Here is a 27,500-nt window from a genome sequence, read left to right on the forward strand (position 1 = left end):
GTCTCTGGACCACCCTGTGGGCTCTGGTCTGGTCTGGTCTGTGTATAGAGCTCCATCATGACGGGGCGGAACTAATGTTTCTGCCTGTTTTTCCTGTCGGGACATGATCGCGGTTGCACGCGGGAAGCCAGTGCGAGATGGCGGTCGACACACAGACCGTGTAGGACTCTGAGATCCTCCGTGCTGGTCTACTTTCTGCCTTCTCTCGTTCCTGCTTCCGACGTGCGCCATGGAGGGGGCAAACCCAACCTGGCCCTGGTCTACCAGGCGGTCCAGGCCCTGTACCACGACCCGGACCCGGCCGGGAAGGAGCGAGCCTCGGTGTGGCTGGGGGAGCTGCAGAGATCGGTAAGAAAATGGGAGAGGCCGGGAGACCGGACGGGACCGGGACCGGACCGGGCCGGGCCGGTCCGGGCCGGGGCCGGCCGGGGGCGGGACGGGGGTTCTGAGGGGCATCGGGTCCTCCAGACCCGGGTCTGAGGGTCCCCTGCTCAGACAGCCTCACTGAACAGAACTGCGCAGTCTCAGAGGAGCCGTTAGCATCATAGCTAAGCTAAGCTAGCTAAATGAATGGACCACAACACGAGCAGCTAGCTGGATGCTAGCGGGGTGCTAGCGGGCTCCTCACGGGCTGCCCGTCGTGCGCGAGCCGCGTCCACGCGCAGTGTTTATGTGCGTGTGGAGCCGCGTTCACGCGCAGCTCTGATGCCAGAGGACAAGGCCTCACTGCTACATGCTAACATGCTAACAGCTAACATGTAGCACGGACCAGGGCAGCACCAGAGTGTGGGCTCCTTCCGGGACAGGAAGGGGGACAGGACTGGGGGACAGGACTGAGGGACAGGAAGGGGGACAGGACTGAGGGACAGGAAGGGGGACAGGACTGAGGGACAGGACTGAGGGACAGGACTGAGGGACAGGACTGAGGGACAGGAAGGGGGACAGGACTGAGGGACAGGAAGGGGGACTGAGGGACAGGACTGAGGGACAGGACAGGAGGGGGACAGGACTGAGGGACAGGACTGAGGGACAGGACTGAGGGACAGGACTGAGGGACAGGACTGAGGGACAGGACTGGGGACAGGACTGAGGGACAGGAAGGGGGACAGGACTGAGGGACAGGACTGAGGGACAGGAAGGGGGACAGGACTGAGGGACAGGACTGAGGGACAGGACAGGGGGGACAGGACTGAGGGACAGGACTGAGGGACAGGAAGGGGGACAGGACTGAGGGACAGGACTGAGGGACAGGAAGGGGACAGGACTGAGGGACAGGACTGAGGGACAGGACTGAGGGACAGGACTGGGGACAGGACTGAGGGACAGGACACAGGACTGAGGGACAGGACTGAGGGACAGGACTGAGGGACAGGACTGACAGGACAGGAAGGGGGACAAGACTGAGGGACAGGACTGGGGGACAGGACTGAGGGACAGGAAGGGGGACAGGACTGAGGGACAGGACTGAGGGACAGGACTGTCCTCAGGGGAAGGACTGAGGGACAGGACTGAGGGACAGGAAGGGGGACAGGACTGAGGGACAGGAAGGGGGACAGGACTGAGGGACAGGAAGGGGGACAGGACTGAGGGACAGGACTGAGGGACAGGAAGGGGGACAGGGACTGAGGGACAGGAAGGGACAGGACTGAGGGACAGGACTGAGGGACAGGAAGGGGGACAGGACTGAGGGACAGGACTGAGGGACAGGAAGGGGGACAGGACTGAGGGACAGGACTGAGGGACAGGAAGGGGGACAGGACTGAGGGACAGGAAGGGGGACTGAGGGACAGGAAGGGGGACAGGTGTCCTCAGGGGAAGGACTGAGGGGAGGGGACGGTTCTGTTCCTGCAGGAGGAACTTTAGGGCATAGAGAACCAGAGAACCATCACACAGCTGATGGGGGGGGGTCTGTGTTTAAACTACTCTGTGGGGGGGGTCTCTGTGTGGGTCAGGGCGTGGCAGAAACTCAGACCAGGACTTACTTCTGGTTTCGGAGCTCCTCCCTCTCTTCTCCCCTTTCATGTTGCTGTGGTTGTTATGATCCGCGTCAGTCTGATCTGGTTCAGCAGGTCCTGGTCCTCATGTGACCGACAGGTTGGAGACTGGATCACGATTGGCTGACAGGAATGATGCGTCAGTCTGTGACCTACCTGCACAGGTAGCTGCTGGATCTGCTTTTGTATTCACTTAAAACACACCTGGGCTGTTCTGGTTCCTAAAGGTCTGGTTCGGCAGCATGTCCTGGATCACGTTGTGGTTTTTGTTCTTTTGCTTCTGGTTTTTGAATGAGACCAGATCATGTGAATCCAGTTGAATCTGAAGCACTGTAGACCAGTATCAGAGTCCAGTGAGCCCTTCAGGATCAGGTCTTCAGTCAGAGTTTCTGTGTGAAGACCTCCGGTTCAGGACTCCTTATGGACCTGTTGGACTCTGTCCGTTTGTTGAACCTGAGGCCAGAATCCACACCAGGACCAGAGTCCAGCTTTAAGACCAGATACTGCCCTCCTACACACAGATAATATGAGACCTGGTGGTCTGACCAGGTCTGGAGTCTGGGATCAGCAGTGTGTTGTATTCTACCAACATATAACTACATGAAACCACAGAAGAAGAACAACAATCATATAATGTCATACAGATGGGCGGGACCCCCCCAAGGGTCATGATCACAAAAACTCTCCTGAGAGCTAATAATGAAATAATCCAAACTTTATTCATACAGCACATTTCTTAACAACGTTGTTTTCTAGAGAAACGGCAGAGACTATAATTATTATTTTAATGTTTTAAGAACGACATCACAGGTGAGTGTTTTTACGTCTACCTGGTGAATAAATAATGATGATAAAAAGGTGTGTAGTGACATCACTTCCTGTCCTACAGATGTATGCGTGGGAGATCTCAGATCAGCTTCTGCAGCTCAAACAGGACGTCGAGTCGTGTTATTTTGCTGCTCAGACGATGAAGATGAAGATCCAGACATCTTTCTACGAGCTTCCACCTGAGACCCACAATGCACTGCGAGAATCGCTACTGACCCACATCCAGAACCTCAAGGACCTGTCGCCCATCATTGTCACACAGGTAACCCGTCTCACCTGTAGCGATCCTCAGGATTCACCGTGTGACCTTCAGGGTCCGTTGGTTTTCTTTTGTTATGAACAGACTGAAGTTATGAAGATATAGAGATAATTCAAAGTCCTGCTGGAGACTGAGGAGCATTAAAAATCTATTTATCATAAACTAACATTTTAAACACTGAACATCACTTTAGGGGCGGCTGTGGCACATGAGGTAGAGCGCTTGTCCCGTAACCACAAGGTTGGTGGTTCAAACCCCTCTACTGGCAACATGCCGAGGTGTCCTTGAGCAAGACACCTAACCCCAAGTTGCTCCCCGGGCGCTTCATTGCAGCCCACTGCTCCTCCGGGATGGTTAAATGCAGAGAAATAATTTCCCCATTGTGGGACTAATAAAGGATTGATTATTATTATTATTATTTACCGACAGGCAAAGACCTTCAAACTGAAAAGCTCCTCTTGAGACAGGAAACAGAAGAGACTAAATACGGTTTACTTTATGTTGGCTTCCACATGACATGAATTTATTTATTTAATTGACTTATTATGTTAACTGGGTCAGAGCACAGATAGATGTACCAGGGTCGGCCATAAGGGGTTTTATGAGTCGTCCTTGCACAGGAAACAGAACGACATCTCTACGTAAATTATAATGTTACCATGTGTTCAAAAGGAAGCTTGTAAAAATGACGTTTTCTGTGAGAAAGTTAATAAAGGTTTTTAAGGAGATGTTTCACATTAATATAAAATAGATATTATAGATGATTTATGAGCAGTTTAACTTCCTAACATTAGCTCTAAACAGATTATAATACTTTAATATAAAATAGATATTATTTAATATTCATATTCTTCTGTGTCAACGCTGAACATTGTTAAATATCAAAAGTGACAGTTACTCCTTTTATTTTATATCACAGAGAGAACTTCATGAATTATCCTGAAAACAGCAAACTGTAAACCTTGAAGCTTACGGCCAAAATCTTCTATCGTGATATATTTCACATGTCAATAACAATATTTATTATATATTATATCACGATACAGGATGTTCTCTGCTAATTCATGAAATAAAAAGTCTATATGAAATATATATACATGGTTATGCCTTTAGCTGTAAACTCCTCTGAATGAAATACATGACTAATGAAAAATGAATAAATATTTCCAGCTCTTCACTGACGATGTTTACATGAAAACACAAAATACAGATTAACCAGATAAAGACAATAGTTTAATTTAACGTCACTGTGGTATTCTTTACAGCAGAATTGTTATCAAGTAAACTTAGAATGTTCTTATCAGTAGTTGTGTTTTACATTATCTGATATATGTTTTGATAGAAAGACTACATTAACATATTGGATTATCGCCCCGCTCTAGTAGAGGCCTTTCAACAGGAAGTACTTTGTAACTCGTTTGACACGTAGCTTTCATCAGCTTCTGGTTTCACAAGTGTGGAGGAACTCCTGACTTGCAACAGAAACAAGAAGGAAGTCTTTAAAGTTAATACAGAACTGAAGAGTAAATCTGGTGGTTTGTATTCAGTAAATGAAAGCGTTCTCTCACTTATTCTCTTAAATCACTTTACTGATCTTGTTTTTGTTCATCTCTTTTCTTCTCAGCTGGCTTTAGCCATCGCAGATCTGGCTCTTCAGATGGCCTCGTGGAAAGGATGCGTTCACACGCTTATAGAAAAGTAAGGAATCCCACAACTCCACAGCTGAAAGCTGCAGGACGTTTACCTGTAACTGTCCCATGCAGGACGTTTACCTGTAACTGTCCCATGCAGGACGTTTACCTGTAACTGTCCCATGCAGGATGTTTACCTGTAACTGTCCCATGCAGGATGTTTACCTGTAACTGTCCCATGCAAGACGTTTACCTGTAACTGTCCCATGCAGGATGTTTACCTGTAACTGTCACACCTGCAGGACGTTTACCTGTAACTGTCCCATGCAGGACGTTTACCTGTAACTGTCCCATGCAGGACGTTTACCTGTAACTGTCCCATGCAGGACGTTTACCTGTAACTGTCCCATGCAGGACGTTTACCTGTAACTGTCCCATGCAGGACGTTTACCTGTAACTGTCACACCTGCAGGACGTTTACCTGTAACTGTCACATGCAGGACATTTACCTGTAACTGTCACACCTGCAGGACGTTTACCTGTAACTGTCCCATGCAGGATGTTTACCTGTAACTGTCCCATGCAGGACGTTTACCTGTAACTGTCCCATGCAGGACGTTTACCTGTAACTGTCACACCTGCAGGACGTTTACCTGTAACTGTCCCATGCAGGACGTTTACCTGTAACTGTCCCATGCAAGACGTTTACCTGTAACTGTCCCATGCAGGACGTTTACCTGTAACTGTCCCATGCAGGACGTTTACCTGTAACTGTCCCATGCAGGACGTTTACCTGTAACTGTCCCATGCAGGATGTTTACCTGTAACTGTCCCATGCAGGATGTTTACCTGTAACTGTCACATGCAGGACGTTTACCTGTAACTGTCCCATGCAGGATGTTTACCTGTAACTGTCCCATGCAGGATGTTTACCTGTAACTGTCCCATGCAAGACGTTTACCTGTAACTGTCCCATGCAGGATGTTTACCTGTAACTGTCCCATGCAGGACGTTTACCTGTAACTGTCCCATGCAGGACGTTTACCTGTAACTGTCACACCTGCAGGACGTTTACCTGTAACTGTCCCATGCAAGACGTTTACCTGTAACTGTCCCATGCAAGACGTTTACCTGTAACTGTCACACCTGCAGGACGTTTACCTGTAACTGTCCCATGCAGGACGTTTACCTGTAACTGTCACACCTGCAGGACGTTTACCTGTAACTGTCACATGCAGGACGTTTACCTGTAACTGTCCCATGCAGGACGTTTACCTGTAACTGTCACACCTGCAGGACGTTTACCTGTAACTGTCCCATGCAGGACGTTTACCTGTAACTGTCACACCTGCAGGACGTTTACCTGTAACTGTCACACCTGCAGGACGTTTACCTGTAACTGTCACACCTGCAGGACGTTTACCTGTAACTGTCACACCTGCAGGACGTTTACCTGTAACTGTCACATGCAGGACGTTTACCTGTAACTGTCACATGCAGGTTTAACAAACAGGTTTATATGAAAGTGGATTGAAAGCTACTTTAATTCTATTTTATTTAACTTTATTTAGGAACATTGCCATAGAGATTCAGAAGCTCTTTTACAAGTTAGGCTGTGATTCTAAAACCAGATTCAGATGCTGTTGTCCTCTCTGACTCACCTGTCCATGTCTCCGCCCCCTCTCAGGTACAACAATGACATCAGCTCAATGCCCTTCCTCATAGAGATTCTCACCGTGCTGCCAGAGGAGGTTCACAGTCGATCTCTGCGGATCGGAGCCAACCGCCGGACAGAGATCATCGAGGATCTGGCGTATTACTCCAGCACCGTCGTCACCTTGCTGGTTGGCTTCCCTTTTTATCAGCTTTATTATATAAATGTTATCTGCTACCTTCAGTTGTGTCTTCATGCTCAAGGATCTCTGGTGGTTGCCGTGACTCCCACTTTCTCAAGACTCCATTTATTACCTGTTTTATTCTGCCTCCTGACACCTGATGACACAGCTGAGTTTACGACCTCCACAGCGGAGGAATCTGTCTTTGGATCACGTTTCTGCTTTCAGACGCTGTGTTTGAGGAACTAACGCTTTTACTGTCGTCCGTCTCTTTGTTTCAGGTTTCCAGTTTGTAATAAGTTCTGATTCAGACTCTGAGTTTGTGTGGATGGAGGCTGTTTGTGAATTGAATGTGATTTAGTTGGATTTACGTACATTATTAAAACCAACCAAATATTTATCAACTCTCTTGTTTTTACTTTCTTTCAGACGTCGTGTGTGGAGAAGGCGGGTAGCGATGAGAAGATGCTCATCAAGGTGTTTCGCTGTTTGGGCAGCTGGTTCAACCTGGGAGTCCTGGACAGTAACTTCATGGCCAGTAACCAGCTGCTCATGGTCCTCTTCCAAGTTCTGGTGAGTTTAAAGCTTCCTGTTTTTAAAGGATCCTGGTGCATCGTTCAGAAGTAGAACCCCTCAGGATGAATGAAACAACAATGTTCTCTGTTTCCTCAGCAGAGGGATGAAACCTCCACCAACCTCCACGAGGCGGCGTCCGACTGCGTCTGCTCGTCTCTCTACGCCATAGAGAACGTGGAGACCAACATGGCGCTGGGTCTGCAGCTCTTCCAGGGCGTCCTGACGCTGGAGACGGCGTATCACATGGCTGTGGCTCGAGAAGACCTCGACAAGTGAGATCCATCAGATTCATTCATTCATTCATCCCTCCAGATCTCACAAGACTCCTTATGGATCTCTGCCAGGAGGAGCATGATCTCTCTGTGTGTGTGTGTGTGTGTGTGTGTGAGAGAGGGAGTGAGTGAGTTAGAGAGAGAGAGGGAGTGAGTTAGAGAGGGAGGGAGATAGTGAGTGAGTTAGAGAGGGAGTGAGTTAGAGAGAGAGGGAGATAGTGAGTTAGAGAGAGAGGGAGTGAGTCAGAGAGAGAGGGAGTGAGTTAGAGAGAGAGGGAGTGAGTTAGAGAGAGAGGGAGTGAGTTAGAGAGAGAGGGAGTGAGTTAGAGAGAGAGGGAGTGAGTTAGAGAGAGTGAGTTAGAGGAGTGAGTTAGAGAGAGAGAGAGGGAGTGAGTTAGAGAGAGAGAGGGAGTGAGTTAGAGAGAGTTAGAGAGAGAGGGAGTGAGTTAGAGAGAGAGGGAGTGAGTTAGAGAGGGAGTTGGGGGAGTGAGAGTGAGTTGGTGAGTGAGTTAGAGAGGGAGTGAGTTAGAGAGAGAGGGAGTGAGTTAGAGAGGGAGTTGGGGGAGTGAGAGGGAGTTGGGGAGGGAGCGAGTGAGTTAGAGAGAGAGGGAGTGAGTTAGAGAGAGAGGGAGTGAGTGAGTTAGAGAGGGAGTGAGTTAGAGAGGGAGTTGGGGGAGTGAGTGAGTTGAGTTGGGGAGTGAGTTGGGGAGTTAGAGAGAGAGAGAGGGAGTGAATGAGTTAGGGAGGGAGGGAGGGAGTGAGTGAGTTAGAGAGGGAGTTGGGGGAGTGAGAGTGAGTTGGTGAGGGAGTGAGTTAGAGAGGGAGTGAGTTAGAGAGAGGGAGTGAGTGAGTGAGTTAGAGAGGGAGTGAGTGAGTGAGTTAGAGAGGGAGTTGGGGGAGTGAGTGAGTTGAGTTGGGGAGTGAGTTGGGGAGTTAGAGAGAGAGAGAGGGAGTGAGTGAGTTAGAGAGGGAGTGAGTTAGAGAGGGAGTTGGGGGAGTGAGAGTGAGTTGGTGAGTGAGTGAGTGAGTTAGAGAGGGAGTGAGTTAGAGAGGGAGTGAGTTAGAGAGAGAGGGAGGGAGTGAGTTAGAGAGAGAGGGAGTGAGTTAGAGAGAGAGGGAGTGAGTGAGTTAGAGAGGGAGTGAGTGAGGGAGTTGGAGATTAGCCATGGACAGACACAGAAGTGCACACTCACTCACAACATGGCCCCCTGGCAGACATAATAATAATAATAATAATAATAATAATAATAATAATAAAACATTACGTTATTTATACAGCACTTTATTAAAAAAAAGTGCTTTAAGTAGTTGAACTAAACAATTCAGGAGACAATGAGGCAAATTACATCATACAATAAAAACAATACAAAAATCAAATGGAATATTAATACTTTAAGATTAAAAATATGTTTTAAAAGTAATTACACTGATCAGACACATGGTAAATAAAACAGTGTGTCAGACACATTTACATTGGATTTCTGCCCACAGAGTGCTGAACTACTGCAGGATCTTCACCGAACTCTGCGAGACGTTTCTAGAGACGACAGTCAGGAGTCCAGGCCAGGGAATGGGAGACCTGAGGACACTCGAGCTGCTGCTGATCTGTGCAGGACACCCGCAATATGAGGTACGAAAATAACCACAACACCAGTACATGATCCCTAAAAACACCCTCAGTACAAGGTACAAAAATAACCACAACACCAGTACATTAACCCTAAAAACACCCTCAGTACAAGGTACAAAAATAACCACAACACCAGTATATTAACCCTAAAAACACCCTCACTACAAGGTACAAAAATTACCACAACACCAGTATATTAACCCTAAAAACACCCTCACTACAAGGTACAAAAATAACCACAACACCAGTACATGATTCCTAAAGACACCCTCAGTACAAGGTACAGAAATAACCACAACACCAGTATATTAACCCTAAAAACACCCTCACTACAAGGTACAAAAATAACCACAACACCAGTATATTAACCCTAAAAACACCCTCACTACAAGGTATTCCTAAAGACACCCTCAGTAAAATAACCACAACACCAGTACATGATTCCTAAAGACACCCTCAGTACAAGGTACAAAAATAACCACAACACCAGTATATTAACCCTAAAGACACCCTCACTACAAGGTACAAAAATTACCACAACACCAGTATATTAACCCTAAAAACACCCTCACTACAAGGTACAAAAATAACCACAACACCAGTATATTAACCCTAAAGACACCCTCACTACAAGGTACAAAAATAACCACAACACCAGTATATTAACCCTAAAGACACCCTCAGTACAAGGTACAAAAATAACCACAACACCAGTATATTAACCCTAAAAACACCCTCACTACAAGGTACAAAAATAACCACAACACCAGTATATTAACCCTAAAAACACCCTCACTACAAGGTACAAAAATAACCACAACACCAGTATATTAACCCTAAAAACACCCTCACTACAAGGTACAAAAATAACCACAACACCAGTATATTAACCCTAAAGACACCCTCACTACAAGGTACAAAAATAACCACAACACCAGTATATTAACCCTAAAGACACCCTCAGTAACACCCACAACACCAGTATATTAACCCTAAAGACACCCTCAGTACAAGGTACAAAAATAACCACAACACCAGTATATTAACCCTAAAAACACCCTCACTACAAGGTACAAAAATAACCACAACACCAGTATATTAACCCTAAAAACACCCTCACTACAAGGTACAAAAATAACCACAACACCAGTATATTAACCCTAAAAACACCCTCACTACAAGGTACAAAAATTACCACAACACCAGTATATTAACCCTAAAAACACCCTCACTACAAGGTACAAAAATAACCACAACACCAGTATATTAACCCTAAAAACTTCCTTTACTTTGGTAACAATCCTCCTTCCTGGTCTCCCTGTTTTCTTGTTTTTGTTCTGATCCAGGTCGTGGAGATCTCCTTTAACTTCTGGTACCGTCTTGGAGAACATCTTTACAAAATAAATGATGCAGCTCTTCACACCATCTTCAGACCGTACATCCAGAGACTTCTGCACTGTTTGGCACGACACTGTCAACTCGATCCAGACCACGTAAGTCACCTGATTTAGGTCTACACAGAAACATCTCCAACTGATGAAATCCTTAACCAGAACTTTATTAGTCAGATATTAATCACAGACTTTGATGTAAAATCAAGACAACTCTTTCTGGAGTCTACTAATGAGTTCACTATCACAAATACCGTTCGAGTTCTGTTGGTTTAAGTTCTGTTGTAGTCAAAATGTCAACTATCTAATTGTTTGACCCAACAGGACGGAATCCCAGAGGACACGGATGATTTTGGGGAGTTCAGGATGAGAGTCTCCGACCTTGTTAAAGACGTCATTTTTCTTGTTGGATCCATGGAGTGTTTCTCTCAGGTAAAGTTTAATCTACAACGAAAGGCTTGCTTTCTACTCTGTGAACATGCCGATGGATTCTATTCTTAAATGTTCTCCACTGTTTATTTTGGTCAAATATCCTACTTTGTAAGATGTTTGTCTCGTTAATATTCTACTTTAAAAGATGTTCTGTTTGTTCTTGTTTATATTCTACTTTAAAAGATGTTCTGTTTGTTCTTGTTTATATTCTACTTTAAAAGATGTTCTGTTTGTTCTTGTTTATATTCTACTTTAAAAGATGTTCTGTTTGTTCTTGTTTATATTCTACTTTAAAAGATGTTCTGTTTGTTCTTGTTTATATTCTACTTTAAAAGATGTTCTGTTTGTTCTTGTTTATATTCTACTTTAAAAGATGTTCTGTTTGTTCTTGTTTATATTCTACTTTAAAAGATGTTCTGTTTGTTCTTGTTTATATTCTACTTTAAAAGATGTTCTGTTATATTCTACTTTAAAAGATGTTCTGTTTGTTCTTGTTTATATTCTACTTTAAAAGATGTTCTGTTTGTTCTTGTTTATATTTTACTTTAAAAGATGTTCTGTTTGTTCTTGTTTATATTCTACTTTAAAAGATGTTGTTTGTTCTTGTTTATATTCTACTTTAAAAGATGTTCTGTTTGTTCTTGTTTATATTCTACTTTAAAAGATGTTCTGTTTGTTCTTGTTTATATTCTACTTTAAAAGATGTTCTGTTATATTCTACTTTAAAAGATGTTCTGTTTGTTCTTGTTTATATTCTACTTTAAAAGATGTTCTGTTTGTTCTTGTTTATATTCTACTTTAAAAGATGTTCTGTTTGTTCTTGTTTATATTCTACTTTAAAAGATGTTCTGTTTGTTCTTGTTTATATTCTACTTTAAAAGATGTTCTGTTTGTTCTTGTTTATATTCTACTTTAAAAGATGTTCTGTTTGTTCTTGTTTATATTCTACTTTAAAAGATGTTCTGTTTGTTCTTGTTTATATTCTACTTTAAAAGATGTTGTTTGTTCTTGTTTGTGTTCTACTTTAAAAGATGTTCTGTTTGTTCTTGTTTATATTTTACTTTAAAAGATGTTCTGTTTGTTCTTGTTTGTGTTCTACTTTAAAAGATGTTCTGTTTGTTCTCAGTTATATTCTACATTAAAAGAAGGAAACCCTTCCTGGGAGGTAACGGAAGCTGTTCTATTCATCATGGCTGCCATCGCAAAAAGTGTTGATCCGTGAGTATCTGAAAATTCTTTTTACCATCAAAAAGTTTTGTCCTTCAGGAGAAAGAAGAAATTGAGGGAAACACAGAAACAAGTTAGGGATATCAATCTTTAACCCTTACCATCCTGGCGTGTTGTTCTTTTTCCTTAAAGTTATTCAGAATCTGTTGCTTCTCTGTCAAGAATACTTTTCATTAACATTTGAAGTCAAACTGACTACATTTGTGTTCTTCTTTCAGAGAGAACAACCCGACGCTCTCGGAGGTGTTGCAGCAGGTGGTTTTACTTCCTGAAACCGTCCATATGGCGGTTCGCTATACGAGCATCGAGCTGGTCGGGGAGATGAGCGAGGTTGTGGACAGAAACCCAAGATTCCTCGGTATGAGTTCATGATTTCAAACTAAAGCGACCCCTACATGATACTGGTAACCAGTGAGGGGAAACTGGACTGATGTGATACTGGTAACCAGTGAGGAGAAACTGGACTGACATGATACTGGTAATCAGTGAGGAGAAACTGGACTGACATGATACTGGTAACCAGTGAGGAGAAACTGGACTGACATGATACTGGTAACCAGTGAGGAGAAACTGGACTGACATGATACTGGTAACCAGTGAGGGGAAACTGGACTGAAGTGATACTGGTAACCAGTGAGGAGAAACTGGACTGACATGATACTGGTAACCAGTGAGGAGAAACTGGACTGACATGATACTGGTAACCAGTGAGGGGAAACTGGACTGATGTGATGTAAGACTTGTCTGTATTGTCCTGACTCTGGGAGGTGGAACTTTTATTTTGACTCTGTATTTCCTCTTCCTGCCAGACCCCGTGTTAAACTACCTGATGAAAGGACTCAGAGAGAAATCTCTGGCGTCGGCAGCAGCAAAGGCGATCCACAACATCTGTTCAGTGTGCAGAGATCACATGGCTCAACACTTCCAGGGTCTGCTGGACATCGCTCGGGCCCTTGACTCCTTTGTCCTGTCGACTGAGGCCGCTGTAGGACTGCTTAAAGGTAAATTAGTACACCTGTAACACACCTGTACTGACATTGTCAGGTCAAAACACATGTAGGGCAGCAGTCCTTATTTACTTGACACTAACACCACCCGGCTGGCTAATTAGTATACATACTCACCTGTACTGCATTGGCAGCCGACCTGATCAAACTAATACCTGAAGCCCAGGTGGTGCTGATGCCTCGGTTGGAGCTGCTGCTTGTATGCACCTGATGGGAAAACAGCAGTTATTTGTTTATTTACCTGTACAGGTACAGCTCTGGTCCTCAGGTCTATTACATTGATGTTACATTTAGTTTATTTACCTGTACAGCTCTGGTCCTCAGGTCTATTACATTGATGTTACATTTAGTTTATTTACCTGTACAGGTACAGCTCTGGTCCTCAGGTCTATTACATTGATGTTACATTTAGTTTATTTACCTGTACAGCTCTGGTCCTCAGGTCTATTACATTGATGTTACATTTAGTTTATTTACCTGTACAGGTACAGCTCTGGTCCTGGCCCGTCTTCCTCTGGAGAAGATTGCAGAATGTCTCAGTGATCTCTGTGCTGTTCAGGTCATTGCTCTAAAAAAGGTCAGTCACCTGTCTAACCCACTCACTCTGAATAATAGCACCAATATTCAAACTTCTACCAAAGTGAATTTTTTTTTCTTTCAGCTTTTGGCCGAGGAATCCACAAATGGTAAATCAGCTGATCCCACCGTCTGGCTTGACAGACTGGCTGTTATCTTCAGGTGAGTTTACCTGTATACAAATTTCAAACTTTATTTAAATTTACGAAGCAGCAGACTATGAATAGGTTCATACAATTTGTTTGTTTTTCCTACAGACACACAAACCCCATTGTAGAGAACGGACAGACTCACCCCTGTCAGAAAGTCATTCAGGAGGTAAAACACCTGAGCTCACCTAAACTTACCTCTGTTAACCTGACCTCTTCCTGGGAGACTCATTTGAATATTTACACAAAGTATTTTATTCATGAATAACGTCATGATAATCATGTGACCTCTCTGTAGAGCGGTTCATATGTAATTTATACGTTTTACCTGTGTCATGTGACTGGTCATATGACTCATCTGTAAATCATATAAGGATTCATTCAACATCTTACCTGCAGGGTTTGTTTTCTAAGTCTCACCTGTGTCATGTGACTCACTTCTAGATCTGGCCGGTGCTGTCGGACACTCTGAACACTCATCAGGCTGATAACAGGATTGTGGAGCGATGCTGTCGCTGTCTCAGGTTCGCTGTACGATGTGTAGGGAAAGGCTCCGCCTCCCTGCTGCAGCCACTCGTCACTCAGGTGAGACACACCTGGACCTCTTTATTTTTCTGATCAGTGATATTAATGTCTTATTGATCAGTCACAGTGCATCTGTTAGTTCCGGCGATAAATCCAAACCAGAAGGAAAAATAAAATATTTACAGTATTTTATTTACCTGTTCATGTGTCTGTCTTAAAGAAATACTTCTTTCACCCAAAAATGGCTATTTGTTTATCAATTACTTACAGCGTGTTGCCTTGAATTCTTGAAGGGAAATTTTCTCTCTCTTTTGGCCATAATTCTTACTTCAATCAATAAAAAGTGATACTCTAGCAGTACCTGCTTTACCTCGGTCTGAATGTCCATTGAGAGGCTTCCTGAACGCCGTGAAGAGAAGGACTCCGGGCTGTTTTTGTGAAGATACGCCAATCTACACATTTGTGTGCATAAATGAATTATTCAAAGTCTATCCATAGATATATCTGACTGCAGTTGAACAATGTCGGCATACAGTTTGGCACAAATCTTTGTCCATTAAGCTCGATCATCTCCGAAAACCGAACGTCCTGTACCCAACCGTTCAGTACCAAAACACATACCGTTCCCAAACACAGGCATTTACGCCAAAGTCGTATATATATAAAACACTCTGTGTTCAAATTCCTTTAACACACCTGTCCAAGTGTTAGTTCTAACACACCTGTCCATGTGTTCTAACACACCTGTCCAAGTGTTAGTTCTAACACACCTGTCCATGTGTTCTAACACACCTGTCCATGTGTTAGTTCTAACACACCTGTCCATGTGTTAGTTCTAACACACCTGTCCATGTGTTAGTTCTAACACACCTGTCCATGTGTTAGTTCTAACACACCTGTCCCTGTGTTCTAACACACCTGTCCATGTGTTAGTTTAAGCATGTGTTAGTCTTAACATTCTTTAATTCTTCTGAATGGCTGTTTGTGATCATCAGATGGTGAGTGTGTATCAGGTGTATCCACACTCCTGCTTCCTGTACCTGGGCAGCATTCTGGTGGACGAGTATGGCATGGAGGAGGGTTGCAGGCAGGGACTGCTCGACATGTTACAGGTAAACACCCACCTGTAGACACACCAACACATCTGTAGACACACCTGTCGAACAGGTAGACACACCTGTCGAACAGGTAGACACACCTGTCGAACAGGTAGACACACCTGTCGAACAGGTAGACACACCTGTCGAACAGGTAAACCCACCAACACACCTGTAGAAATGGAATTATGAGGCGGGACTAAATAGACTTTGGCAGGCCGCCACAGTCTAGTAGTCATTGATAAAAACTGACCTACTTTGTCATGATGACCTCCCCCTTCCTCCAGGCTCTGTGTATGCCGACTTTCCAGCTGTTGGAGCAGCAGAATGGTCTGAGGAATCATCCTGACACCGTGGACGACCTGTTCAGACTGGCCACCAGGTGAGTCTGCTTGTTCACCTGAACACATTTATCTTCTGAGGTTTGATTCAGGAACTTCCTGTACCGGTACATAAACCTAAACATCTGCCTGTACATCTGCCTGTACATCTACCTGAACAGGCATATGAACATCTATCTGTTCATGTGCCAGTACCTCACCTGTACATCCACCTGTACATCTATCTGTTCATGTGTCAGTACATCTACCTGATACATCTACCTGATACATCTACCTTTTCAGGTTTGTCCAAAGGAGTCCTGTCACTTTACTCAGCAGCAGCATCATCGTTCACATCATCCAGTGCGCAATTGCTGCCACCTCATTGGACCACCGAGACGCCAACTGCAGCGTCATGAAGTTTGTCCGAGACCTCATCCACACCGGAGTCTCCAACGACGTGAGTCTAAAAAGATTCAAACAGCTTTAAAACTACAATGACTACAAAAGACAAAATAAATACTTTAAGTCCTTTTACACCACAAACATGATTATGTCTGTCCTCTCTGAAACCTGAACCAGTCCTAACTATAGACCTGAACCAGCCCTAACTATAGACCTGAACCAGTCCTAACTATAGACCTGAACCAGTCCTAACTATAGACCTGAACCAGTCCTAACTATAGACCTGAACCAGTCCTAACTATAGACCTGAACCAGCCCTAACTATACACCTGAACCAGTCCTAACTATAGACCTGAACCAGCCCTAACTGAACCAGTCCTAACTATAGACCTGACCAGTCCTGACTATAGACCTGAACCAGTCCTGACTATAGACCTGAACCAGTCCTAACTATAGACCTGAACCAGCCCTAACTATAGACCTGAACCAGTCCTGACTATAGACCTGAACCAGCCCTAACTATAGACCTGAACCAGTCCTAACTATACACCTGAACCAGTCCTAACTATAGACCTGAACCAGTCCTAACTATAGACCTGAACCAGCCCTAACTATACACCTGAACCAGTCCTAACTATAGACCTGAACCAGCCCTAACTATACACCTGAACCAGTCCTAACTATAGACCTGAACCAGTCCTAACTATAGACCTGAACCAGTCCTGACTATAGACCTGAACCAGTCCTAACTATAGACCTGAACCAGCCCTAACTATAAACCTGAACCAGTCCTAACTATAGACCTGAACCAGCCCTGACTATAGACCTGAACCAGTCCTGACTATAGACCTGAACCAGTCCTAACTATAGACCTGAACCAGCCCTGACCTAACCAGTCCTAACTATAGACCTGAACCAGCCCTAACTATACACCTGAACCAGTCCTAACTATACACCTGAACCAGCCCTGACTATAGACCTGAACTATATAGACCTGAACCAGCCCTAACTATAGACCTGAACCAGTCCTGACTATAGACCTGAACCAGTCCTAACTATAGACCTGAACCAGCCCTAACTATACACCTGAACCAGCCCTGACTATAGACCTGAACCAGCCCTGACTATAGACCTGAACCAGCCCTGACTATAGACCTCTCTTAAGCAGGAACGTGTTCATTATGTCTGTCCTCTCTCTGCAGCATGAAGAGGACTTTGAGGTGAGGAAGCAGCTGATTGGTCAGGCCATGGAGCAGCACGGTCAGCAGCTCATCAGTCAGCTGATGCACTCATGTTGTTTCTGTCTGCCGCCGTACACGCTGCCGGACGTGGCCGAGGTGCTGTGGGAGGTCATGGTGTTTGACAGACCTGTGAGTATAAAGAGTGGCAGGGAGTCAGTTGTGTCAGAACTGGTTCCTCAGGTACGAATCAACTCTGTCCTCTGTTGCAGACGTTTTGTCGCTGGTTAGAAAGTGCTCTGAAAGGTTTACCAAAGGAGACGTCAGGAGGAGCTGTGACTGTCACTCACAAACAGCTGACTGATTTCCACAAACAGGTCACCAGGTGAGACACCAGCAACATAAGCTGCATGATTATGGTTAGGCATTTATCCATACTGTTGTTGGTTCTTTTTCATTACTCCATACTTGTCTTCTGTCCTCTTCTGTCCTCCTCCCTCATGTCTTCTGTCCTTGTGTCCTCTGTCCTACTATCCTCTGTCCTCGAGTCCTCATGTCCTATTGTCCTCTGTACTCATGTCTTCTGTCCTCGTGTCCTCTGTCCTTGTGTCCTCATGTCCTCCTGTACCTCTGTCCTCATGTCCTTTGTCCTCATGTCTTCTGTCCTCGTGTCTTCTGTCCTTGTGTCCTCTGTCTTGTGTCCTCTGTCCTCATGTCTTCTTTCTTCATGTCTTCTGTCATGTCTTCTGTCCTCGTGTCTTCTGTCCTCTGTCTTGTGTCCTCTGTCCTCATGTCTTCTTTCCTCATGTCTTCTGTCCTCATGTTTTCTGTCCTCATGCCATCTGTCCTACTATCCTCTGTCCTCTGTTTTCTGTCCTCATGTTTTCTGTCCTCTGTCCTCATGCCATCTGTCCTACTATCCTCTGTCCTCGTGTCTTCTTTCTTCATGTCTTCTGTCCTTGTGTCCTCATGTCTTCTGTCCTCATGTTTTCTGTCCTCTGTCCTCATACCATCTGTCCTACTATCCTCTGTCCTCGTGTCTTCTTTCTTCATGTCTTCTGTCCTTGTGTCCTCCTCTCTTCTGTCCTCATGTCTTCTGTCCTCATGTTTTCTGTCCTTTGTCCTCATGCCATCTGTCCTACTATCCTCTGTCCTCTGTCTTCTGTCCTCCAGGCTGCTTTGTCTCAGCCAGAAGAGACGCTTACAGAACAAACTAATCTAGCCAGTTGACCCTCCAGACATCTGTATCCATCGCTCTGCTAGTGTGTGATAGTTAGTCATCTGTGTCTGTTGAGACTTGTTGATCCAAAGGTGGAAGGCAGAAAAACTGGAGCTCTCCTAACAAGTTCAGACAAATCCTCTGAGGAATTGTGTTTAGCGTTCCACTAACCCAAACAAAGAGTTTAAATCCCAACAGAAGTCTTAATATCAAGCCCTGGTTTGTGTTTCTATCTATGCTTCCTCCCCTCAGTGCTGAGGAGTGTAAACAGGTGTGTTGGGCCATCAGAGAGTTCACCAGACTGTTCCGATAGCTGCAACCTTCACACCACACCAGGTAACACCAGGTAACCATTCACACCAGGTAACACCAGGTAACACCAGGTAACCATTCACACCAGGTAACACCAGGTAACACCAGGTAACACCAGGTAACACCAGGTAACCATTCACACCACACCAGGTAACACCAGGTAACACCAGGTAACCATTCACACCACACCAGGTAACACCAGGTAACACCAGGTAACACCAGGTAACATTCACACCACACCAGGTAACACCAGGTAACACCAGGCAACCATTCCCTTCCTTCAGTGTGAAATGTAAAACCAATGATACAGATGTTAAGCAGCTGTTGTCTTGTCTCTTTTTCAGGTTAAATCTTTTGTTGACCAACATTCAGAGGTGACGGCAAAAAGCTGCGACTGCAGACAAGGATCCAAAGGGACGAGATGAAGATGGAGGTGGAGGAGATGATGGAGGAGATGGAGGAAGGACTTTGAATGTGAAACAGGACAAATAACTCTGAAGGACTGACAGAGTGAGTTCTCCACCCCGACCCCCGACCTCACCTGACCACACCTGCAGCAGGTGTCAGGTGGGCGGGGTCGGGTCCAGCGGGTTTCAGGTGGGTGGGGTTGGATCCAGCAGGTGGGCGGGGTCAGGACTAGGAGGAGTTCACTAAGCGACGCACCTGGCCAACGGTTTTTAAGAGAAGATTTATTTTTGGGACTTTGGTCGTGATGTTTTTTGTCCGTGCCATACAAAGAGCCAAAAAATTTCCCATGATGCTCTTGGCTGAGTGGCTGCCTGTAGAGGCTTAATGCTGGAGGATTTGGCGTCACCTTTGACCTTTTTAACTTTGGTTGACTTTTAGTTGTTTTTCCACAAAGTGAGACAGAGTGAACTCTGGGTAATGAGACGGAGAGACTGACACCATGACATCATCGGTGATGTAGCCTTGTTGTAAACAATAAACAAAAAACAACTGAAACAACAAATCCGTCTGCTTTAGTGTTTTACTCGTCTGGTCCAGCGTGTCTCTGTGTTTAAAGTTTATCACACCTGAAGCACACACCTCACCTGTGTGTGACCGTCCAGGTAAGTGTTTGAGGGAGGAGCCTCTGAACGGGTGGAGCTGCTGGTTTCTGTGAGAAACCCAGTAAGAGGAGTCGTCTCGGAGACTTGGAGACTCGTCACAGTGGCGAAGAAGATGCTGCTCTTCATCATTCACATATCATAACCTTTTATTTTGAAATGTAGGAAACATAATCTTGTAATGGACCCGGCTCTGAAGCTCATTGATCCCGGACACGTGAATAATGATTAATGAACAGTTGTTTTAGGCCAGTGAAGAAACACAAAGGGCAGCTTCTAATCCGACACCGTCTGATTCCTCTGTGATGTCGCTGTGATGTCATCATACGGCGCCATCCTTTGTGGTCACACTGGCCTGGTGGAGACACCTGCTGCTGGGAGTTCTGGTCAAACTGGTTTCTGTTTGTTGTTCCATCTGTTCTGGTAAAAGTTTAAAATGAATGAAATATGAAACCTCTTCCAGCAGAGGAAGGTGGCGCTAGAGAGCTCATTTAAGGTTATAGTCATGTTTTATGTATAAATACTTATCAAGTATATACTTGTATACACGTATAAATATGCGAATATGAGTACTAACCTGTCGACCTCGTTTTAATGCGTCTTTTAGAGCAGCGTTTTATTATTTTCATCTCAATCGATTCATTTGATCGAAATAAATTACAAATTGACTAATTGAGGGACTAATTTATTGACTAATTGATTAAACGCTACAGTCCAGAGATCAACGTTGTGATTTAAATCTGTCCTTCGCAGATTTGTGTACTAGTGTCTACAGTGTTTACAGTGTACTAGTGTCTACAGTGTACTAGTGTCTACAGTGTACTAGTGTCTACAGTGTTTACAGTGTACTAGTGTCTACAGTGTACTAGTGTCTACAGTGTACTACAGTGTTTACTGTGTACTACAGTGTTTACTGTGTACTACAGTGTTTACTGTGTACTACAGTGTACTACAGTGTTTACCTTGTACTACAGTGTACTACAGTGTACTACAGTGTTTACAGTGTACTAGTGTCTACAGTGTACTACATTGTTTACTTTGTACTACAGTGTTTACAGTGTACTAGTGTCTACAGTGTACTACAGTGTTTACTGTGTACTACAGTGTTTACCGTGTACTACAGTGTATTACAGTGTAATACTGTGTTTACTGTGTATTACTGTGTACTACAGTGTATTACTGTAGGATAGTGTGTATTACTGTAGGATAGTGTTTGACTGTGTAATACAGGGTAATACCCTTCACTACAGTGTACTATGTATTACTGTGCAATACTGTGTATTACAGTTAAACACAGTGTACACTGTAGTACTGGGTATTAAAGTGTAGTATTGGGTATTACAGAGTAGTACTGGGTCTTACAGAGTAGTACTGGATATTACAGAGTAGTACTGGGTATTACAGAGTAGTACTGGGTATTACAGAGTAGTACTGGGTATTACAGAGTAGTACTGGGTATTACAGAGTAGTACTGGATATTACAGAGTAGTACTGGGTCTTAGAGTAGTACTGGGTATTACATAGTACAATGCATTCCTCGGTAAGTAAAAAGGACAGCGGATGTATGAAAGAATACTGCAGTAGTTTTTATTGAAATCCAGAGTACACTTAATTACATTTACATAACATTACAGTCATTTAGCAGACGCTTTTATGCAAGACGACTTACAATAAGTCAGTAAACTTTATGGTCTTTGAACATGTCGCAGGTTAAAGGAGATCTGAGTTTTTAAGATTTAACAATACCTTTATAATACTTTGTTTCGTCTACAGCTGATCACATCAGTGTAGATGAGTTCAGATATGAGACAGACTTCAGTCCTTCAACACGTTTCTGATGAAATTCACTTCCATTAAATCTGACCTGAGATCAACTAGTTTTCTAACTTAAGTGAAAAGTTTAAAACCGATTTTTTTCTGGAAAATGTTCAGAGTAATTGTCATTACTCATGGGACGTCGGGGGCCCAGGGCCCCTGGATCAGGGGACGTCACTGGTCCAGGGCCCCTGGATGTGTGGATCAGGGGACGTCGGGGGTCTAGGGGCCCCTAGATCTGTGGATCAGGGGACGTCGGGGGTCCAGGGCCCCTGGATGTGTTGGCTCTGCAGGAGCCTCTGCAGCTCCTTGAACTGCTCGACCGTCTGGTCCTTCACGTCAGGGTTTGAGATCTGCAGACGGATGCTGTCGGTGGACCAGCTGAGTTCTCCAGAGAACATCTCTGTCAGGATCCGCGCCACTACGGGAACAACCTGAGGACAATCAGAACCAGGTTTAAAACCAGAAACAGAACCAGATTAAAACTGGACAACCTGAACCACAAACTGAAACGGTCAGACGGCTTCGGGTCCTGAAGAAAAGGTGCACAGGAATTCCTCAAACTTCAGAAAGGGTCTTAAATATCCTAATGACTGATTATGTCATTTGAACTGTTTTCATAGAAATGTGTCCTTGTTCTCTCATTAAATATGCGAACCGTCACAGCAGAGACCCTTTGAGGCGTTAACAGTCCTCCAGCAGAGTGAAGACGATAAACGATGAGAGAAGATCAGGAAGAGCTCGGGTGGATGAACAGACCTGGACGATGATGAGTTTCTTCTCTTTGGGTTTCTTGTCGGGCCAGTCCTCCCCGAAACAGAAGTAGATCTCGAAGGGTGGAGGGTTCTGGGTTTCCCCTCTCTGGAACAGGATCAGCCCTGCGGACAGGAACACGATGGTGTAAATAGAAATGTGTTGGGACCGAGTTCTCCAACACCTCAGTACTTTATTACCTTGCAGGAAGTCATTGAGGCTGAACACCTTGACCTTCTTTTCCCGCTCCAGGGGGTTCGGTGGACCGAGCTCCGGCATGCCGGGTCCGGACCAGAAGACTTTGCACTGACAGAGGCGGACAGCGTAGATGTCTTGCTCCCAGATTTCCAGGATCAGCCCGCGGTCCATGACGTCCAGCAGGGCCTCGGTGTAGAACCTCTGCTTCTGGTTCTGAACCTCAGACGTCCCAGGGAACAGGACCTGCTGCAGGGTGACTGGTCCAAACAGGTCCACCTGCTCCGGGGTCGGCTCCAGGTGTCCGTAGTAAAGCCGGCAGCCTTGAGGGTTACTGACGGTCAGAGAGCCCGCCGTCCGGCCCCGATACTGGAACCGTAGGTCCAGATCCGTTACTACGGCAACACACAGTTATTATACCTGTTACTACGGCAACACACAGTTATTATATCTGTTACTACGGCAACACACAGTTATTATACCTGTTACTACGGCAGCACAGAGTACATCTGTTACTACAGCAACACACATTTATTATTGTGATGTTCAGGGTTCAACCACAGAACCACGGAACCTTCTTCACTGTGAGAACAGGTGGGTGTATCCTCCAGGTGACACAACAGACCTTATCCTCTTTTAATCCTCTAGATTAGAGGAAGTGGAGCTCCAGAGTTTCGTGTTTCGTGAATAAAGGTCAAACTGTTCTTGTCCACTTGAGATCAGGACTTTCTGCGTTTCAGTGTTCAAGAGCTCCGGGTCCAAGAACCGGGAATCAAACCACCTGAGACACATCCTGCTTCTCCATCAGTCCACTTACCTAAAGACCCCCTAACCCTGGAGTCAGGGTAGGGGGTCTTTGTGCTAAGCTAGCCTAAACCTACAATGTTGTTTCTACTAAACAGTCTCAACAAGAACCAAACCCCACATGGTGTCAAAGGTCAAGAGAACCAGAACCAGCGAGCGGGCCAGAAGCAGAGATTGACTTCTCAGCATCTCACCATCGCATCAGAAAACATCTCGTAAGTCAGAGGTCAGAGGTTCTACTCACGTGGGACGCTGCTCAGCAGGTCGTACTTGCAGGGTTGGTGGTTCTGGACGTCCCCCATGCTGCTAGCCTCCATCAGTGTCGCCCCGGGGGGAGTAGACACTGCCGGGGGGGGCAGGGAGTCCCGGTCCTGGAGTCCGTTGGAGAGTCCTGCAGGATGGACGAAGCTCCCCTGAGCCCGGAGGTCAGAGGTCATGGGGATCATATGTTCAAACGCTGCCTCTGAGTGTGCCGGGAAGGAGCCGAAGGAGGGGGGGTCACTGATCCTGGGGTCTGAGGAGACATGACATCATCACATTACATCATCATCAGGTGCGTCTCCATCCACTGCTCATAAAAACAGAAACATGTGACTTCACTGATCTGAGAGATCTTCTTCACATTAATAAACTAAATATTTACATCCAGTTTTCTAGTATGATTTTCAGGATGAACTCTTTAATGACGTCATGTTCTTCCTGCTGCTCCTCCTGATCACATGACAGCAGAGGATGATGAGAGGAGGAGGAGGAAGAAGAGGAGGATCTGGAAACCGTCCACCAGAGAAACTTGGAGAGAAGTCTTCAGGAATAAGTTTCCATTGTTATTCCATTGTTCTTCCATTGTTCTGTCCCTCAGCTCGTATTGTCTCATGGTTCCGGAGACAATGACAGAATAAATAAATATCCGACATCAGAAACAGCTGATCAATCATGTGAGTTAAACATTCGCTACATCAGAACCTGCAAAGGTGCTTCCATAATTGATTTAGTGCTGGTCTGGAGTCAGTCTCTGCAGTGAATTCAATGACGGACCTGAAGTGAAGAACCAGAAGAACCATTTGGTTTCCATGGAGACACTGAACTCCACGTGGTACTTACTGATTGTGAGGTCCATCAGATTGGGCATCTGAGAACAAAACACATCGTAGTCGTCAGTCAGCTGATAAAAGTGAGAGTGTTTGTATGTTTCACATGTTGTCTTCCTCACCTCCTCGTCTTCATCATCAGCTGCATCTGAGGAAGGAAACAGATCAATGAGATGAAGATAAAAAACATTCTACCATAAAACACACCGACACCAAACAGCTGCTTGGTTTGAATATTAATAATTCCTTCTTTAGAAAACAAGATGTTTTTGGATCAAACAGTGTTTCATCGTTTCTTTGTCTGAGGTTCCACATGCAGACGAGACGGGGATCGAACCGCCGGTCTTCTGACCTGGGATCAGCCAATCAAACACCTGAGCAGTTCAGGTCTTCATCATCAGCACCATCAGGTGTTTATGATGTAGAACCTGATGACCTCATAGAGTCTGATGATGACGATGAAGACGGACTCCTCACCTGTGGTCCCGCTCTGCTCACAGACTTCGTAGATTTTGTACGGTTGGACTGGAGTTTCTTTGGTTCCGTCGTATTTCAGCTGGAACTCTCTGCTTTTGTTCAGAGCGCAGCGGAGGTTTGCTTTCCACTTGGCCGGCTCGGGTTCGTCCACGCCTTCCTGGTATTTACCCGTCTCCAGAGCCCACGCCTGCAAGACACAGAGCAGGGCTCACATACAGCCAGCACATTTAAAAGAACAGGTGGACACGAACAAACAAACAAACAAACAGCTGCTTTAATCTGAGTCTGTTGTTGTGCTACGTCTCTGTAAACAAACAAACAGCTGCTTTAATCTGAGTCTGTTGTTGTGCTACGTCTCTGTAAACAAACAAACAGCTGCTTTAATCTGAGTCTGTTGTTGTGCTACGTCTCTGTAAACAAACAAACAGCTGCTTTAATCTGAGTCTGTTGTTGTGCTACGTCTCTGTAAACAAACAAACAAACAAACAAACAGCTGCTTTAATCTGAGTCTGTTGTTGTGCTACGTCTCTGTAAACAAACAAACAAACAAACAAACAGCTGCTTTAATCTGAGTCTGTTGTTGTGCTACGTCTCTGTAAACAAACAAACAGCTGCTTTAATCTGAGTCTGTTGTTGTGCTACGTCTCTGTAAACAAACAAACAAACAAACAGCTGCTTTAATCTGAGTCTGTTGTTGTGCTACATCTCTGTAAACAAACAAACAAACAAATAGAAAATGTTTTAGAGCTCAAAGTCAAACTGCTCTTCTGTCAACAACAGAGAAATGAGAAATAAAAGCAGAAACGGTTACCAGTGAAGGAGGAAGTGACATCATCAGGAGTAAAGTTCTGTGAGCCAATCAGCTCGTTCCATGTTTTAGGAAACTCACACTGAAGAACAAACCTTCAGAATAAATAACTAAACAATAAAATGATTTATTTAAAAAAGTAGATTTCCTTTGATACATTTGTAGAAGTGCAGACCAACATAAAGTGAGGTCATGTTACTATATTGATATTTATATTAATAATAATGAACTAATACTGCAGTATTTCAGAGCAGACATTAAAGTGATGATGTATATTTACTGTCATGTTTCTATATTAATATTAATAACGGACTATTGAACCGTCCTTCATACCTTGAACACGTCCATTATTATTAACACGTCCATTATTATTAATATATTTTATTATTTATTTATTAATACAAAAGTAATACTGGAGTATTTCAGACCTTGAACCCAGTTCATTAGTCCATTGTTATTAATATAAATATTAATAGTAAAGTAATACTGGAGTATTTCAGACCTTGAACCCAGTTCATTAGTCCATTGTTATTAATATAAATATTAATAGTGATAAAGCAATACTGGATACTTCATTAGTCCATTGTTATTAATATAAATATTAATAGTAAAGAGTATTTCAGACCTTGAACCCAGTTCATTAGTCCATTGTTATTAATATAAATATTAATAGTAAAAGTAATACTGGAGTATTTCAGACCTTGAACCCAGTTCATTAGTCCATTGTTATTAATATAAATATTAATAGTGATAAAGTAATACTGGAGTATTTCAGACCTTGAACCCAGTTCATTAGTCCATTGTTATTAATATAAATATTAATAGTAAAGTAATACTGGAGTATTTCAGACCTTGAACCCAGTTCATTAGTCCATTGTTATTAATATAAATATTAATAGTAAAGTAATACTGGAGTATTTCAGACCTTGAACCCAGTTCATTAGTCCATTGTTATTAATATAAATATTAATAGTAAAGTAATACTGGAGTATTTCAGACCTTGAACCCAGTTCATTAGTCCATTGTTATTAATATAAATATTAATAGTGATAAAGTAATACTGGAGTATTTCAGACCTTGAACCCAGTTCATTAGTCCATTGTTATTAATATAAATATTAATAGTGATAAAGTAATACTGGAGTATTTCAGACCTTGAACCCAGTTCATTAGTCCATTGTTATTAATATAAATATTAATAGTAAAAGTAATACTGGAGTATTTCAGACCTTGAACCCAGTTCATTAGTCCATTGTTATTAATATAAATATTAATAGTAAAGTAATACTGGAGTATTTCAGACCTTGAACCCAGTTCATTAGTCCATTGTTATTAATATAAATATTAATAGTAAAGTAATACTGGAGTATTTCAGACCTTGAACCCAGTTCATTAGTCCATTGTTATTAATATAAATATTAATAGTGATAAAGTAATACTGGAGTATTTCAGACCTTGAACCCAGTTCATTAGTCCATTGTTATTAATATAAATATTAATAGTAAAGTAATACTGGAGTATTTCAGACCTTGAACCCAGTTCATTAGTCCATTGTTATTAATATAAATATTAATAGTAAAGTAATACTGGAGTATTTCAGACCTTGAACCCAGTTCATTAGTCTATTGTTA

The 27,500-nt window shown here is 43.9% G+C and overlaps 2 protein-coding genes across 2 annotated transcripts in view; one reads left to right on the plus strand and one right to left on the minus strand.

The window, feature by feature from the left end:
- tnpo3 (transportin 3) overlaps positions 1-19,833 on the plus strand; it is a 20,052-nt gene extending 219 nt beyond the window's left edge. Inside the window, exons 2-24 of the mRNA XM_054625031.1 lie at positions 89-348; positions 2,884-3,084; positions 4,706-4,779; positions 6,400-6,556; positions 6,977-7,120; positions 7,220-7,395; positions 8,887-9,025; positions 10,372-10,518; positions 10,741-10,848; positions 11,975-12,066; positions 12,294-12,433; positions 12,885-13,076; positions 13,568-13,659; positions 13,744-13,820; positions 13,916-13,976; positions 14,252-14,392; positions 15,328-15,444; positions 15,717-15,811; positions 16,053-16,209; positions 17,357-17,524; positions 17,605-17,717; positions 18,804-18,897; positions 19,208-19,833. Of these exons, the coding sequence (XP_054481006.1) occupies positions 89-348; positions 2,884-3,084; positions 4,706-4,779; positions 6,400-6,556; positions 6,977-7,120; positions 7,220-7,395; positions 8,887-9,025; positions 10,372-10,518; positions 10,741-10,848; positions 11,975-12,066; positions 12,294-12,433; positions 12,885-13,076; positions 13,568-13,659; positions 13,744-13,820; positions 13,916-13,976; positions 14,252-14,392; positions 15,328-15,444; positions 15,717-15,811; positions 16,053-16,209; positions 17,357-17,524; positions 17,605-17,717; positions 18,804-18,864 (2,912 nt within the window). The 3' untranslated portion in view covers positions 18,865-18,897; positions 19,208-19,833. The remainder of the gene's footprint in view (positions 1-88; positions 349-2,883; positions 3,085-4,705; positions 4,780-6,399; positions 6,557-6,976; positions 7,121-7,219; positions 7,396-8,886; positions 9,026-10,371; positions 10,519-10,740; positions 10,849-11,974; positions 12,067-12,293; positions 12,434-12,884; positions 13,077-13,567; positions 13,660-13,743; positions 13,821-13,915; positions 13,977-14,251; positions 14,393-15,327; positions 15,445-15,716; positions 15,812-16,052; positions 16,210-17,356; positions 17,525-17,604; positions 17,718-18,803; positions 18,898-19,207) is intronic.
- Positions 19,834-21,499: 1,666 nt separating this feature from the next.
- The window catches only part of irf5 (interferon regulatory factor 5), a 13,304-nt gene continuing 7,303 nt past the window's right edge, over positions 21,500-27,500 (minus strand). Inside the window, exons 3-9 of the mRNA XM_054625098.1 lie at positions 25,063-25,249; positions 24,708-24,733; positions 24,599-24,626; positions 23,742-24,011; positions 22,699-23,088; positions 22,505-22,623; positions 21,500-22,179 (exon numbers count right to left, since the gene is read on the minus strand). Of these exons, the coding sequence (XP_054481073.1) occupies positions 21,991-22,179; positions 22,505-22,623; positions 22,699-23,088; positions 23,742-24,011; positions 24,599-24,626; positions 24,708-24,733; positions 25,063-25,249 (1,209 nt within the window). The 3' untranslated portion in view covers positions 21,500-21,990. The remainder of the gene's footprint in view (positions 22,180-22,504; positions 22,624-22,698; positions 23,089-23,741; positions 24,012-24,598; positions 24,627-24,707; positions 24,734-25,062; positions 25,250-27,500) is intronic.

This window comes from Anoplopoma fimbria, chromosome 23 (genome assembly GCF_027596085.1).
Source record: "Anoplopoma fimbria isolate UVic2021 breed Golden Eagle Sablefish chromosome 23, Afim_UVic_2022, whole genome shotgun sequence".
NCBI classification, from domain to species: domain Eukaryota; kingdom Metazoa; phylum Chordata; class Actinopteri; order Perciformes; family Anoplopomatidae; genus Anoplopoma; species Anoplopoma fimbria.